The 14454-nt window shown below is 29.9% G+C and overlaps 1 protein-coding gene across 3 annotated transcripts in view; it reads left to right on the plus strand.

The window, feature by feature from the left end:
* The first annotated feature begins 3877 nt into the window (after positions 1 to 3877).
* Positions 3878 to 14454, plus strand: part of LOC134724900 (WD repeat-containing protein 90-like) — a 48366-nt gene continuing 37789 nt past the window's right edge. For all 3 annotated transcript variants that reach the window (XM_063588238.1, XM_063588239.1, XM_063588240.1), the window contains exons 1-8: positions 3878 to 4030; positions 9014 to 9105; positions 9459 to 9771; positions 10319 to 10489; positions 11010 to 11133; positions 11763 to 11830; positions 13286 to 13401; positions 14102 to 14254. In XM_063588238.1, the coding sequence (XP_063444308.1) occupies positions 4021 to 4030; positions 9014 to 9105; positions 9459 to 9771; positions 10319 to 10489; positions 11010 to 11133; positions 11763 to 11830; positions 13286 to 13401; positions 14102 to 14254 (1047 nt within the window). In that variant the 5' untranslated portion in view covers positions 3878 to 4020. The remainder of the gene's footprint in view (positions 4031 to 9013; positions 9106 to 9458; positions 9772 to 10318; positions 10490 to 11009; positions 11134 to 11762; positions 11831 to 13285; positions 13402 to 14101; positions 14255 to 14454) is intronic.

The following is a 14454-nucleotide window of genomic DNA, read 5'->3' on the forward strand; positions in this document are numbered from 1 at the left end:
CTATTAGTCCCCGAGGGTATCACCAGCCCAGTAGCCAGTACTTCGGTACTGGCATGAAAATACGGATTTTTGTGTTATTAAAATTTGCTGTTACAAAATGATAGAAATTATTATAAATTAAGGAATGTATCTCCCTCGTGCAAAGCTCTGATTCCTTTCACGGATTTGGCTATACTTTTTGGACCTTTTGGATTATAGCTCTTCATCTTTTATATAAGCTTTGGATTTCAAATATTTTGGCAACGAGCATCACTGAAGAGACATGTATTGTCGAAATGCGCATCGGGTGCAAGAAAATTGGTACCGTTAATCTCATTACTACCACTGGGTCGATGCCTCTGCTGGTGGACTATTAGTCCCCGAGGGTATCACCAGCCCAGTAGCCAGTACTTCGGTACTGGCATGAAAATACGGATTTTTTGTGTTATTAAAATTTGCTGTTACAAAATGATAGAAATTATTATAAATTAAGGAATGTATCTCCCTCGTGCAAAGCTCTGATTCCTTTCACGGATTTGGCTATACTTTTTGGACCTTTTGGATTATAGCTCTTCATCTTTTATATAAGCTTTGGATTTCAAATATTTTGGCAACGAGCATCACTGTAGAGACATGTATTGTCGAAATGCGCATCTGGTGCAAGAAAATTGGTACCGTTAATCTCATTATCCCGATAGCAAATTTGATAACATTTTCGATTTCGTTAGAATACATACATTTTTTTCAAATCTATGTGAAATAAGATGTTTGACTTTTTTTTAACGTATTTACCACATCTCCTTTTATTCACCATTGACGTATTTACCACATCTCCTTTTGTTCACCATTGACGTATTTACCATATCTCCTTTTATTCACCATTGACGTATTTACCACATCTTCTTTTATTCACCATTGACGTATTTACCACATTTCTTTTTATTCATCATTGACGTATTTACCACATCTCCGAGGCTCCATCTCCTTTTATAAAAAACTTACCCGCGTTTCAAGTTATATGTCAATGCTAACGTTTTTGACATGATTGTATATCTCTAATATTGTTACTGTTATCCTGTTTAACTATAAGAGTAATACTCTGATTGTTTAATGTTATTGTTTATATTTAAAATTCACTCTCTACAAATAACCAACAAAAAACCAAAGTCGCTATATTGCAAGCGCCGGCAATATAAAGATTGTTGTACATTATGAAGACGGATGCTATTTGACGGCTTTCATCCAGATATTTTGATTAGAGCCGGCAAAAAAGCATATTTTCTATTTGCCAGTTACGAAGTTTATGACCATTGAGGACCCGAAATCCCGAAAGGTTTTGCTAAATGCACTAAGGTTATCTATTCCTGGGATAGAACATACATACTATTTCGAACAGTTCAATTTATTTTTAATACATTTAATTTATATGTATTCTGAATATGTATGGTCATATAAATGATAATTCATGTCCGAACACAAAAGTATAGTTGGTTAACATTCAAGAGCTCAATTTATCAATTTACTGATACTGAATCAAACATAAGTAGTGAGGCTTTACAGATGTATCTATCTTTTTATCTTCTTTAATACGCCTTGTGTTATTTCATTGGTCTAGATCTTCATTGTTAAAAATAAAACTAGTTCACCATCACCCAATCAAATTTCCATGTGCTTATCAAAAGAAGCTCTTTCTCTTCATGATTAAATCTTAATATTTGTATTTTCATTTGATAATTATGCCCCACCTACGATAGTAGAGGGGCATTATGTTTTCTCGTCTGTGCGTCCGTTCGTCCGTCCGTCCGTTCGTTCGTTCGTCCGCCTGTCCCGCTTCAGGTTAAAGTTTTTGGTCAAGGTAGTTTTTGATGAAGTTGAAGTCCAATCGACTTCAAACTTAGTACACATGTTCCCTATGATATGATCTTTCTGATTTTAATGCCAAATTAGAGTTTTTACCCCAATTTCACGGTCCACTGAACATGGAAAATGATAGTGCCAGAGGGGCATTCGTGTACTGAGGACACATTCTTGTTATCACTGTTTTTTTTTAAGCCGTAGATCTTTGACGATCGCTCTTATGTTTTTCTTTGACTTGGGACGATGCTTACCTTGTTATTGCTATGTTATATTGTCAAACACACTTGCAATCGGATTCAATATTGAAGATAGTTTCAATATACTTTATTCACAAATAAAGCAATATGGATTAGACACACATACATCAAAGTAAATCATACTTATGAAGTCTTTTCCATAATACCTTATAAATATAAATGCAATAATTCAATTTGTATAAGCGTTTGACTTCTATTGTCGTCTCGCAATGTTCTTGTTTTCATTTAACTGTTATTAGATTGCTGTTTAAGGTAGATGGGTGTCTAAATTATAATCCATAGAAACTTTTGATAATTTGCCAAAATGTAGTTCATATCCTGCTTGTTTAAAAACAATAATAAAAATAATGGGTCACTGGATTTTTTTTCACACTACAGGTTGTGCAAAATTGTCAAGATTACGCATGGAACACTCAATTTCCGCCATAAAACGCAAGCTGCACCATAGAATTTTGCGATAAAATATGAGAAGATAGCTCCAATATTATGCTTTCAGATAAGAAAAAAAATGGGGTCACCGGACTCTTTTTCTTGCTACATGTGAAAATGGTTAAATTCCTAACACATTCTTTTGTATATATATCTTAATTTCTCAACAAACCAAATAACAATGGTATAGAGATTTGTAAAAGTGACATTATTTGAATTATCTGCTCTTGAATTTGAGTTGCCTCCCCTTATTTGACAAAGTTGAAAAAAAATGAATCAAACAAAAGATATTTTTTTTGTAAAATACAATCATAAATATGATCAAACATGGCTTTTTCTATATTGTAATGAAAATTGATACACATGAATTACCTACTACTCTGAAAATTTGCACATTTTATCAAAGAGCTAGACTTATTTTCTAGTGTTTCAAAATCCAAGATGGAGGAAGCACCCTATCTACCTTAAACTCTGTATACCAAACACCCTTGATGATCTTGGTGGGGTTTACAAAATGTAAAAAATAACGGGCCACGATTAGTGAAAAATTCGCAAAAAATAAAGAACGGACAAAAAATGCGTCAAGAAAAACGAGTTTCCGGGTAAATAATAGAAAGAATAGAGAATACATTTTTGATGAAATTAAATTATGTTATTCTGTGTTGTTGGGTGTTGTCCAAATGTTGTATAGCCTACATCTCTTATGAAATAAATTTGGTTTATTGAATAGAAAGTATTGGACAAAGTAAAGGTTAGAGAAACATGTGACAAAAAAAATAAATAAATAAAAATTATGTTTGTTAAATAGAAAGAATAAGTAAAAATTTGCAAAACTATAAAGAAAAGATAAGTAAATTGCCAGATATTTAAAGAATACAGAATTGAAGACCCCATCCAGTGTAATATATTAGAAATATGTTTTATATGTGTCATTCGGTTTTATAAGTCTTTACGGAATTGTACAAGTGATGTTCGGAAACGCCTTTTTGTTCTACCCTCTCTCTTTTATTAAATCATATCTTCATCAACGTAAGACGTGTTTTATTGCTTGAGCTAGTCCAAACCCAAACTTATAATTAAGACGAGATCCATATCGTTTCACCAGACCCTTGCTCTATTTTTATTCGTAACTTAATGATCAGTCATATTGGGATTGTCATTATACCAACTGGAGTTATTATGGTAGGAAGAAGAAAAGTTCAGTGCTCCCTTAATTGTAGTGTTGTTTACAGTATCATTAGTCCTAGATATTTAAATTTTTACAGCACTGAAAAAAAGTGCTGTAAAATAGACCGTTGCTGTCTACTAATTTTTCAAGATATCGTCGGTTCTAAACCATTACAGGAAGTCTCGTTGTTATGCGTAGAACAGGTGCGCTAAAGGATGTAAACAACATGGCGGTAAAACCAAAAGTTTGACCGGCTACATCGTCTCCATCCTTAAAAAGTAGTATCTTGTCGTCGAAGAAAGAGAAAACAAAACAGAGCCTGAACCGAAAATGTCTCACTGTAAATAATGAGATACTCAAAATTTCATTTACACAATCAATAATCACTCAATCCATAAGATATTTCAAGTTTTCAAAACATGACAAAACTTGTTTACATGCTCATATCATAGTGTATCGTTTTATTTAATCATTTACATTGCACGCGTTTGTCATAGTCATTAGATTAACATATGGGCTATTTAAAAAAAAATGATGCCAAAGTGTGACAAACATGGTAAAAAATTAAGTCATTGCTAATCTTTTTTCTATCATTTTTCTTTAATCCAGAGACATTCAAGTTTACAAAACTACCAAGGGTTAATGCAAAATAATAAAAACAAATTTTAACAACATTTTACTCATAAGAATTCATCCACTTTTCAAAGGAAACAACATAATAATAATATCAACTGACAAACATAAATAAGAACATAAATATCAATGTAATTTTTTTGTTTGTTGCAATAAAGGTACTAAATGATTTTCCTGCAATTTTTTTTTACTTATAAACAGTTTTTTTTTTTTAAATATGTAAATTTCACCAATTTTTAGTGTATTCTTTAATATCTTATTTCAAAAGTTTTTATATCTCTTTGCAAAAGCTTTAATTTTATATAAAAAGTATAAGGAAGCAAACATATATGATCTAATTACATCCTCTGAAAATTTCACAACAATTGCTTCAGTCAATTCTAAGTTTTCTTCATTTAAAAAATACAAACATGTGTTTTTTATCCTTTTGTTACACTCCTGACATATTTTTTCAGTAACTGTAAGACTGTTTTTTAATGGAATGTTTAGAAAATCAGTAATGATATCTATTTTAAATTTACAATCTCACAAATAAATAAATTTATTAGATATTTGATTACATATTTTTTTAATTTCTGAGCAAAGAGCAAACTTTTAACATGTTTAATGAGAATTACACTTTAATTTTTAAGAATCTTTGGTGAATAGTGTGCAGAAAAATCAATTTTACAAGACAGATCAGCTTTCTCATAACATTGTAAAGATGTTACAATTATTTTAATTAAGAATCATGTTGAATTTTGTTATAGATAAGCTACATCAGAAACTTGTCAGGAGTGTAACAAATGTTACACTCCTGACCATAATTTATTGCTACAATATTTTAACCTGAAACTGACCTGAAATCATGTAGAGTCTTTATATTTCACATATTATTTTAGTGCAAACTAAGAACAGGTTAAAAAAAATTATATACTTCTTACATATTTACAAATTTTGCTAATTGTCTATTTAAAAAAAAAGATGGCTTTCCTTTAAACCTTGTTCAGTCTCTTGTTTGATACTATATATATGCTGTTTTTATGTCAGATAATGTATTATGATAAGTTTGTTCGTTCTACCAAAGATGGTAGCAGTATGTGCTCTGTATATTAAAAATTGTCCAAAAATGTACCCAAAAATGTCAGGAGTGTAACGCTTTAAAATGTTTAAGTGTAACATTCATGTTATTTTTTATAGAAACAATGTTGTTATTATTGGTTTTCCTTTCTGGAATTTGAGTGTGAACACCATCTGTTGCATATTTTCAGTAACAAACATGCCATTATTATGGCCTTTATTGCTTGTTTATGCTCAATACTTGTATGTCAGGACTGTAACACATTTAAACAAGCTAGTTCAATTGCAATTTTAGTTCAAAAATTTCAAAAGTAATGATGTTGACTTGTATTATGTGTTAAGCTGAGGTGTAGTAATGTCATTTTATAATAATTGTCAGCTTGTTTTTCTTCCAATAACTTACCTTTGCTAATAAGATTGAAATAAGGCATTTTTTGGTGTTACACTCCTGACATTGAAGTATTGAGCATACAAAAGCAATGAAGGCCATAATAATGGCATGTTTGTTACTGATAAACTGTAACAGGTAATGTTCACTGAAATTCAAGAAAAAACAACAACTATAACAACATTGTTTCTAAAAAAAATACATCTTAACCCAGTTGTTACACTCCTGACAGACCTGGGTAGTCCTCTTATTGTAACCATAATATTCCAGTAGTAGAACTTCAGGGTCAACTGGATGCACCTGTGCCAAGCTATGATACTTACCAAAAAAAATAAACCGTGCAAGATGTACAGAAACATGTTATTTCACCTACAAAGACATTTTCTGGCAGCATATTGACTTTTACTAACATTTTTTTTTTAACACAAACTTATTTGACTTACCTTACGAGGCTCATAAAAATGTAAATATATGGAAGAATTAAACAAGAAATCATAGTCAAGATATAATAGTTGGATGAAAGATATTGTTTGGTATTGTATCTGCCCTTAATTATTCTATATCATCAATGAATGCACATGCTTTCTTCTAAATGTCACACTAAAAGCGTTACACTCCTGACATATTGAGGTACAATTTTAGACAATATTTTTTAAACAGAGCACATACTGCTATTATCTTTGGTAGTTAGGACCAACTAATCATAATACATTATCTGACCTAAAAACATTACAGATATAGTATCATACAAGAGACTGACACAGGTTTAAAGGAAAGGCATCATTTTTTTTGAAATAGCCCATATGTTTTCACGATTAATTTTTGATTTATAACTTTCGTTTGAGAGCAAAACTATTAAAACTATATTCAGTTCATGTGATGAATCCTGATGCTGATCTGTTCACCCATCCACATATATCTGGTTTTAGAGATTGAAATAAAATCAAATTTTGTGATTGCACCTCAAAACCAAACACATGTACAATGATCTCAGAATTTTTTTTCCTTTTCAGAAATTGAGTGGATCAATAATTTGCCTGTTGTGGGTAACACGATTGACCTTATAACACAGTTATTATCCAAATAACACTTGTAATCACCTAATAACACTCAAAATTTTGATATTAGCACATAGGAGTGATTTTAAACATTGATAATTAAATAATATTTCATTATAAGTGTATTTTGTAACTGAAAAATGATTTACAGAAAGCAGGAAAGTTCATAAAGATCCTTTTAAATAAAGTGTGTACATTGTACATCCAACATGGCAACATCATGGAAATTACAATCCTCGCCATGTAGGATGCACACACTGTATTTATAATGATCTTTATGAACTCTCCTGCTTTCTGTAAATCATTTTTAAGTTATGAAATACACTTGAAAATGAAATATTATCTAATAATCTATGTTTAAAAGATCCATGATATTTTGTATGAAGTACATGTCAGTTTAACAACAACTTTATTGTCCTGACCGTAGGCCATGGTCCAGAGACATTGATTTTATTAGCCATTTTCAATTTGATTTTTCTGCTTAAGTTAGTTTGATAGGCTATAGTTTGATAGGCTATAAATTGTAGCCTATCAAACTAACTTAAGCAGAAAAATAAATAGTGATATATCAATGATATTTTGTATGAAGTTGCATTACTTTCATTACATATCAGTTTGACAACTTATTTTAAGGCCCTGTCACCTAGTGATTGGTCCAGTGACTTTCAATCAATTAACAATTTTCAACAATAAGTTTTATGCTTGATTTAGTTTGATAGGAATAAATTACAATAGACAGTCATTCCCATTAAGTTCATTGCTGTTGGTTTGTCTCAGTATGTAATCCAAATTCCAGTTGAAGCCCTGTCCACTAGTTGGTCCAGTGACTTTGTATTAATTAACAATGTTGTCATTCAGATTGTCTTTTTTTACTGAATTTAACAATGTTGTTGTTTTTTACTGATTTAAACAATGTTGTCATTCAGATTGTCTTTTTCTGAATTTAACAATGTTGTTGTTTTTTTCAGAATTTAACAATGTTGTTGTATTTTTTCTGAATTTAACAATGTTGTCATTCAGATTGTCTTTTTCTGAATTTAACAATGTTGTTGTTTTTTTCTTAATTTAACAATGTTGTCATTCAGATTGTCTTTTTCTGAATTTAACCATGTTGTCATTCAGATTGTCTTTTTCTGAATTTAACCATGTTGTCATTCAGATTGTCTTTTTCTGAATTTAACAATGTTGTCATTCAGATTGTCTTTTTCTGAATTAAACAATGTTGTCATTCAGATTGTCTTTTTCTGAATTTAACAATGTTTTTTTTTTTTCTGAATTTAACAATGTTGTCATTCAGATTGTCTTTTTCTGAATTTAACCATGTTGTCATTCAGATTGTCTTTTTCTGAATTTAACAATGTTGTCATTCAGATTGTCTTTTTCTGAATTTAACAATGTTGTCATTCAGATTGTCTTTTTCTGAATTTAACAATGTTGTCATTCAGATTGTCTTTTTTCTGAATTTAACAATGTTGTCATTCAGATTGTCTTTTTCTGAATTTAACAATGTTGTCATTCAGATTGTCTTTTTTCTGAATTTAACAAGATTTTAAGACATTCAGATTGTCTTTTTCTGAATTTTGTGAAGACAGGTGGGACAAATATCTGTCACCAGTTTATTTAACCCTTTCCTCTCAAGATTTTTATTTTTTGCATACATGATTTGCACAGGATTTTTCAATAAAATGCTGAAAATATGCTTGGAATTATTAATGCATTGCGAATTTTTTTTTTATTAAGTAAACTGAAGTCGAATATTCTTATGAATATCCTTTTCATATAAGATACAAATTTTATTAAGTCTGATGCAGACAATTTGTAGTCAAAGCATTTCAATTGAGGTACCACACAGACATCATTATGAAGTAAAGGGGGTGGCGTCAAAAGGTGTCTTTATGGAGGGATAACTATATGTATTTATATTAAAAATCAATACCAAAGAGGAGGGGCAGAAAATACATGACCAACAAGAGCAATTTATGTATAAATTTTGACAGAATCATTAAAATGAGTGCCGGTAATAAGGACCGGTATGTCATGTATGTGGCATTAATGAAAAACCTGATAAGCATCACATCAATAAATAGTTATTTTAATATAATTTTTAGCTGGCTGAATTAAATGTTATGCAATTTGTGAGTATATTGTACCGTAAAAATGTTTTACCACATTTTATTTTTTTCAGTGTGGCAACATCCTTATGTGAATGTATTCAAACATTTCAATCTTCAATCATGGAAAAGGTCAACAAAAGAAGGCGAAGTTTCAACTGTTATGGTAAATTTTTTCACAGCTTATTTTGTAATATTGATTATTTACCATAATATATCCTAGTACGGTTAATTAAAAAATACTCAAACAAAACCATTTGGGCTATACCAACAGCATTTTTTAACAGTTGTAACATTTGAGAACATAAATTTTGTTTCAATTGGCTGATGATAAACTTGTGACCACACAAAGTCATCAACATTCAAAAGACTGTCTGCAGTGAGGGATGAGTTATACTTTTAACAAATAATTTTTTAAATGATTCCTGAATTAACATTTACAACACATGAGTTTAATTAAGCTGCAAGAAATACTTCCAGTAAGATAATTCAGATACAACTTTTCCATTTTATTTTTAGGATAAAACCCTGAAATGTACAGTATATAGAGTAACTGGTTCTATCCCTGCTGGTAACTATATTCAGCTTCCTAAGGCCCAGTCCCAGTCTCTTGGACTTACAGGTAGATATTTCTACCTCCTGTTCAAGCCGATTCCTACCAAGTATTTTGTAGTCCACATTGATGTTGCTACGCAGGACAACCTCATTGTAAGGATTTCATTTTCAAACCTGTTCAAGGAGTTCAAGTCAACATCAACATGGCTTCAGTTTCCTTTCCTATGCAATGCATCAAGAGGCTCTGTGCAGGCATATGCATCTGTTGGAAGCAAAGGTAAAGTTGATAATTAATGATATAGCTTATTGAAATAGATACCCATCAAAATTGTGATAAAAATCGTATTTTCTAAATTTGGTGTACTATCTTTGTTTATTGCCCCTAATGGCCAGTACTATCATTAGAAATGAATAATTTGTAAATTTAACATAAAATTGTTTTAATGATTCATTAGAAACAATAATTTTACAATTGAGTTTCATAATCTGCTGATCAATTCCAATATCAGGTAAAGATTATACATTTTTGATGTAGTTTAAAGTGATTGATTGATTTATTTTTGCTGAACATTGAGTTGAAAATATTAAGTGCATATTCAGAATGAGTGATTTAACTAAAAGTTGATACTACATGTATTAATGAACAGTATTTTTGAAATTTACTTATGAATTTTATGATAGATTGATTTTAAATTAATACATTGGTCTGTAGTGTCTATTTTTAGATTTTAGTTTAAACATATTTTATTTGCGTAAATGTGCAAAAGGGATGAGACACAAGTTAATCAAACTTATAAAGTCTTCTCCCAAATGTCTATTTTTAGATCACAGTGGACCTGCTCCTATGTCTACAAGATGGACAGTCTTGTGTTTAGACATGAATTACATTTTATCTATGTATCTCAATAGAAAGTTCTCATACATCAAAAATGTCAAGCTGTGTGCCAACATGCTGGTTAAAAATATGTGTACCAGTGATTTACTATATGAAGTTGGTAAGTACATCAATGAACAGGTAGGATAAAATGACAGACAGGCACAATTTTAAAACAATTGTTTTATAGTGCAGTGTCTTATATCAAAAGAGTCAAACTTGATAATGTTTGTAGATGAAAAACTAAAATAGTTTAACAAATTTAGGATTTACAGTATTTTGGATTTTAAAAGTCTTTTCCCAGTAAAAAAAAAGTAAATATTTGGCTTTGAAAAGTATTAATCCTTTAGAAATTTTAAATTTCTATAGCAGGACTAGTAGGGCAGATGATGCACAGAAAAGACAGAATTAGAACACTGTTTTTTTTTATGAAAAATATAACATATAATAACAATAACAGATTGGTTAGCTTTAATAGTCTTTTATAAAGATTTTTTTTATAAATTGCTTGCTAAATTTCTGCATATATATTACTTGTCATGTACCATGTATACTTCCCCAGCTTAAATACCTCCTAGGATGATATTTTAAAATCTTCTTTTCATATATGCATATTTCTATTCATATGAAATATTTTCCAGGTTTAACATTTGAGCAAGCTAAGAAAGCTGGACGTGTGTCCCATGATGTAACACCTATGCCAAGAGATTTAGCATTCCCGCTATTAAAGGGAGATAAATGGGATGATCTGTATGACATGATCAGGTATATAAATTGTGCATAATTTCAATCTTAAATATAGTAAAAAAAAACTAGCAAGAAATAATCATTGAATGTTTGTATAAGGTTTTGAAGTAACATATTTTAACCTTGATCACTGAAATGTTAAAATGTGAATTGAAGGCAGTTATTATGATTAAAAAAAATTACATGATAAAGTTTATATTAATAAAATAACCTTTTTTGCGCCCCATTTATTGGCATTATGTTTTTCAGTATGTGCATCTGTTTGATCGTCCCTCTGTTTTGCTTCAGGTTATCGGTTTTGGTCAATGTAGTTTTTGATGAAGTCCAATCAACTTGATACTTAGTACTCATGTTTTTTATGATATGATCTTTCAAATTTTAATACCAAATTAGAATATTGACCTCAATTTCAAAGTCCACTGAGCATAGAAAGGGATGGTGTGAGTGGGGCATCTGTGTACTTTGGACACATTCTTGTTCATAGCTTGATGAAAGAAAATGAATCACAATGTTTATTAATTCTGTCATTTATGATCCATAATGTATAAAAAGCATTTGTCTGTCAAATATCTGAAAAATATAATATCATTTCTTTGGTTTATGTAAATGCTTTTTTATTAATATAATAAATCAACATTTTTTTTCAGATTTCCAAATGAAGGTTCCAGAAAACCATTTGATTCCATTCAATTTGAGAATTTAGAAAACTCTGCAGGTAAATATTATTGCGCACCCTATTGAACCTTTCCATAGATTCACCTGCAAGTTACCTGTCCATTTAAACTTTTGGCAGTTCTATTGTCCCATCTAACAAATACAACAGGTATTGTTCTCTGTATAGTTTATTCACTCAGACCTTTAAATTTCTTCGAACTGAAATCTATCACTCATTGATTAATCTACGGGAGTAAAAAGTTTATCTGCTTAATTGATGGAAATAACATGTTGACTATTTATATTTAAACTGTATATGAGTTTGAATGTTATATATTCAAACTGTTGAATGTAAACGCTGATTCCAACATTTAATAAATGTTGATTTCTGAAAAAAAATCAACATAAATCCGATTTCCAAAAAAAAATTGATAAAACAAACCTAAAGATCCAATGAAATGGTGATTTTTATATATGAAGGCCTCCTTAAAAGTATTCTATAACTAAACATAAACTAAAAGATGCAAATGAACAATACTTTTTTTTTTAAAACAAACTTTTTATGGTTAAATTGTTATAATAATCTATTTTGAACAGATTGAAAAAAATATAATAAATGTTTAATACACACGAAATCACAGGCATTTTTTTGTATGTGAAACATGTAATTTCTAACAGTTTAGCAGATAAATTTTTTACTCAGGTAGATTAATCAATGAGTGATAGATTTCTCTTAGAAGAAATTTAAAGGTCCTGGTGAATAAACTATACAGAGAACAATACCTGTTGTATTTGTTAGATTGGACAATAGAAATGCCAAAAGTTTAAATGGACAGGTAACTTGCAGGTGAATCTATGGAAAGGTTCAATAGGGTGCGCAATAAATTAGTATAAATCTGGTTATTAGCCTATCAATTAAAAGTAAAGACCACCACCATACAAAAATTCAGATCTTAACTGACGATCTTGTCCTAAATTGTAATTGCTGCAAATGATTATCTAGGAATGGATAATTTCCGTTTGAAATGAATGGAGAAAATTTCAGCAGATTTTATACAGGGTCAACTAAAACTTACATATTTTCTTGTCTAATATTTTGAAATGCTTGATAAGACTGGAATCCAAAACACAAGGTGATAGTGTATCATAGAGTTAGTAAATAGCAACAGTGAACATTCTCAATTTTATGACACAAACATCATATGAAGAAATACTAAAATACCCTCAAATTCAAAACAGATATTCTCTACCTTAAACATTTTAAAAGGATGAAATGTACTGTAAATTCATAAACTATTTTGTGCATTTATCATTGCGATTTTGTCATTTAAGACTAAAATCTAATTTTATTTGAAAAAAAATTGAGAAAATTCCTGGTTAATTCATACAAATAAAATTCAAAATGCAAGTTTAAATTATTGCAATTCATTTAAAACCCTGCTGCATTTTTTGTAACAATAAAAACATTGCAATAATTTCTGAAATTATAGTATAAGATTTTGAATTTCTCATTTAGTTTCAGAGGAATCATCAATTAATTCTTCACATCGAGTTGTACCAAAGAAAGTTGATGTCAGTAAATGTGTATCAGAAAGGATATCTCTAATTCACAACATGACACAACCAAGACAGGTATTGAATCACATTAGATATTTTGAGTAAAAACAAAATAAGTATTTTATCAGATTTGTGATCTTAAATTCATGGCTTGACAAAACAGAGACAGGTATCATATCAAATAAGATATCAATAATTCACGGCATATCTAAACCAAGACATGTAATGTAGGAGATTCAATTAAAATATTTAAAACAAGGCAGGTATTATATCAGACTGGATATCTTTAATTCATTGTATGACAAAGCCGAGACAGATTCATATATATTTTAATCAATAAGATATCTTTCATTTACATCATGTCGAAACCATACCTGATTGAATATCTTAACTCACAATCGGAGATCTCAAAACTTTTTTCCCCCTGATGGTCCTTAAAGAAAATCTGCTGGTTCTCAATATTATTTCTATTGCAAAACACCAAAATTTTGTCTATCCTTTACTAAATTTTGGTGGACCAAACATTCATCAATAATTCATGAAACAACCACTATTCAAGAACTCTAGACAATATGATTAAAAGATGATGATTAGATACAATTCTTATAAATCATGAAATGATTCTTCTACAGCAGACAACAATCTTTTCAATTTAAGTTGATTCTTAAATCCTCCAATATTGATACATCTTAGAGCTATGTTTACATGTACATATATTCTATGTATAGTTTGTACACTGTGTGTGTATACTGTATATTGAATTTATTAATTTCAGAAAGCCACAAAGAGAATACAAGTGACAAAAGAGTTACCTATGATTGGTGTTGATGATTTAGATATACACAGGGATGATGAAGGAGAGATACATGTATTTGCTCATCCTACAGATGATGTTGTTATACATCAAAATGATAGATTAACAGGAGAGGTTTGTAAACATTGCAAAATTACTCTTTTTTATTATTTACTCTCTTCATTTAAATTTTTACACATGCTTGTGTACCTTAATTAAAACAATTTGAAAATAATCAAAATACTGTAGATAGCACAGCTTATTGAAGTGAAAATAAGCCACATGAACCTTTATTACATTTACAAAGTCTGAAAAAAGTGCGTTTACACTATAAA

This window comes from Mytilus trossulus, chromosome 7 (genome assembly GCF_036588685.1).
Source record: "Mytilus trossulus isolate FHL-02 chromosome 7, PNRI_Mtr1.1.1.hap1, whole genome shotgun sequence".
NCBI classification, from domain to species: Eukaryota; Metazoa; Mollusca; class Bivalvia; order Mytilida; family Mytilidae; genus Mytilus; species Mytilus trossulus.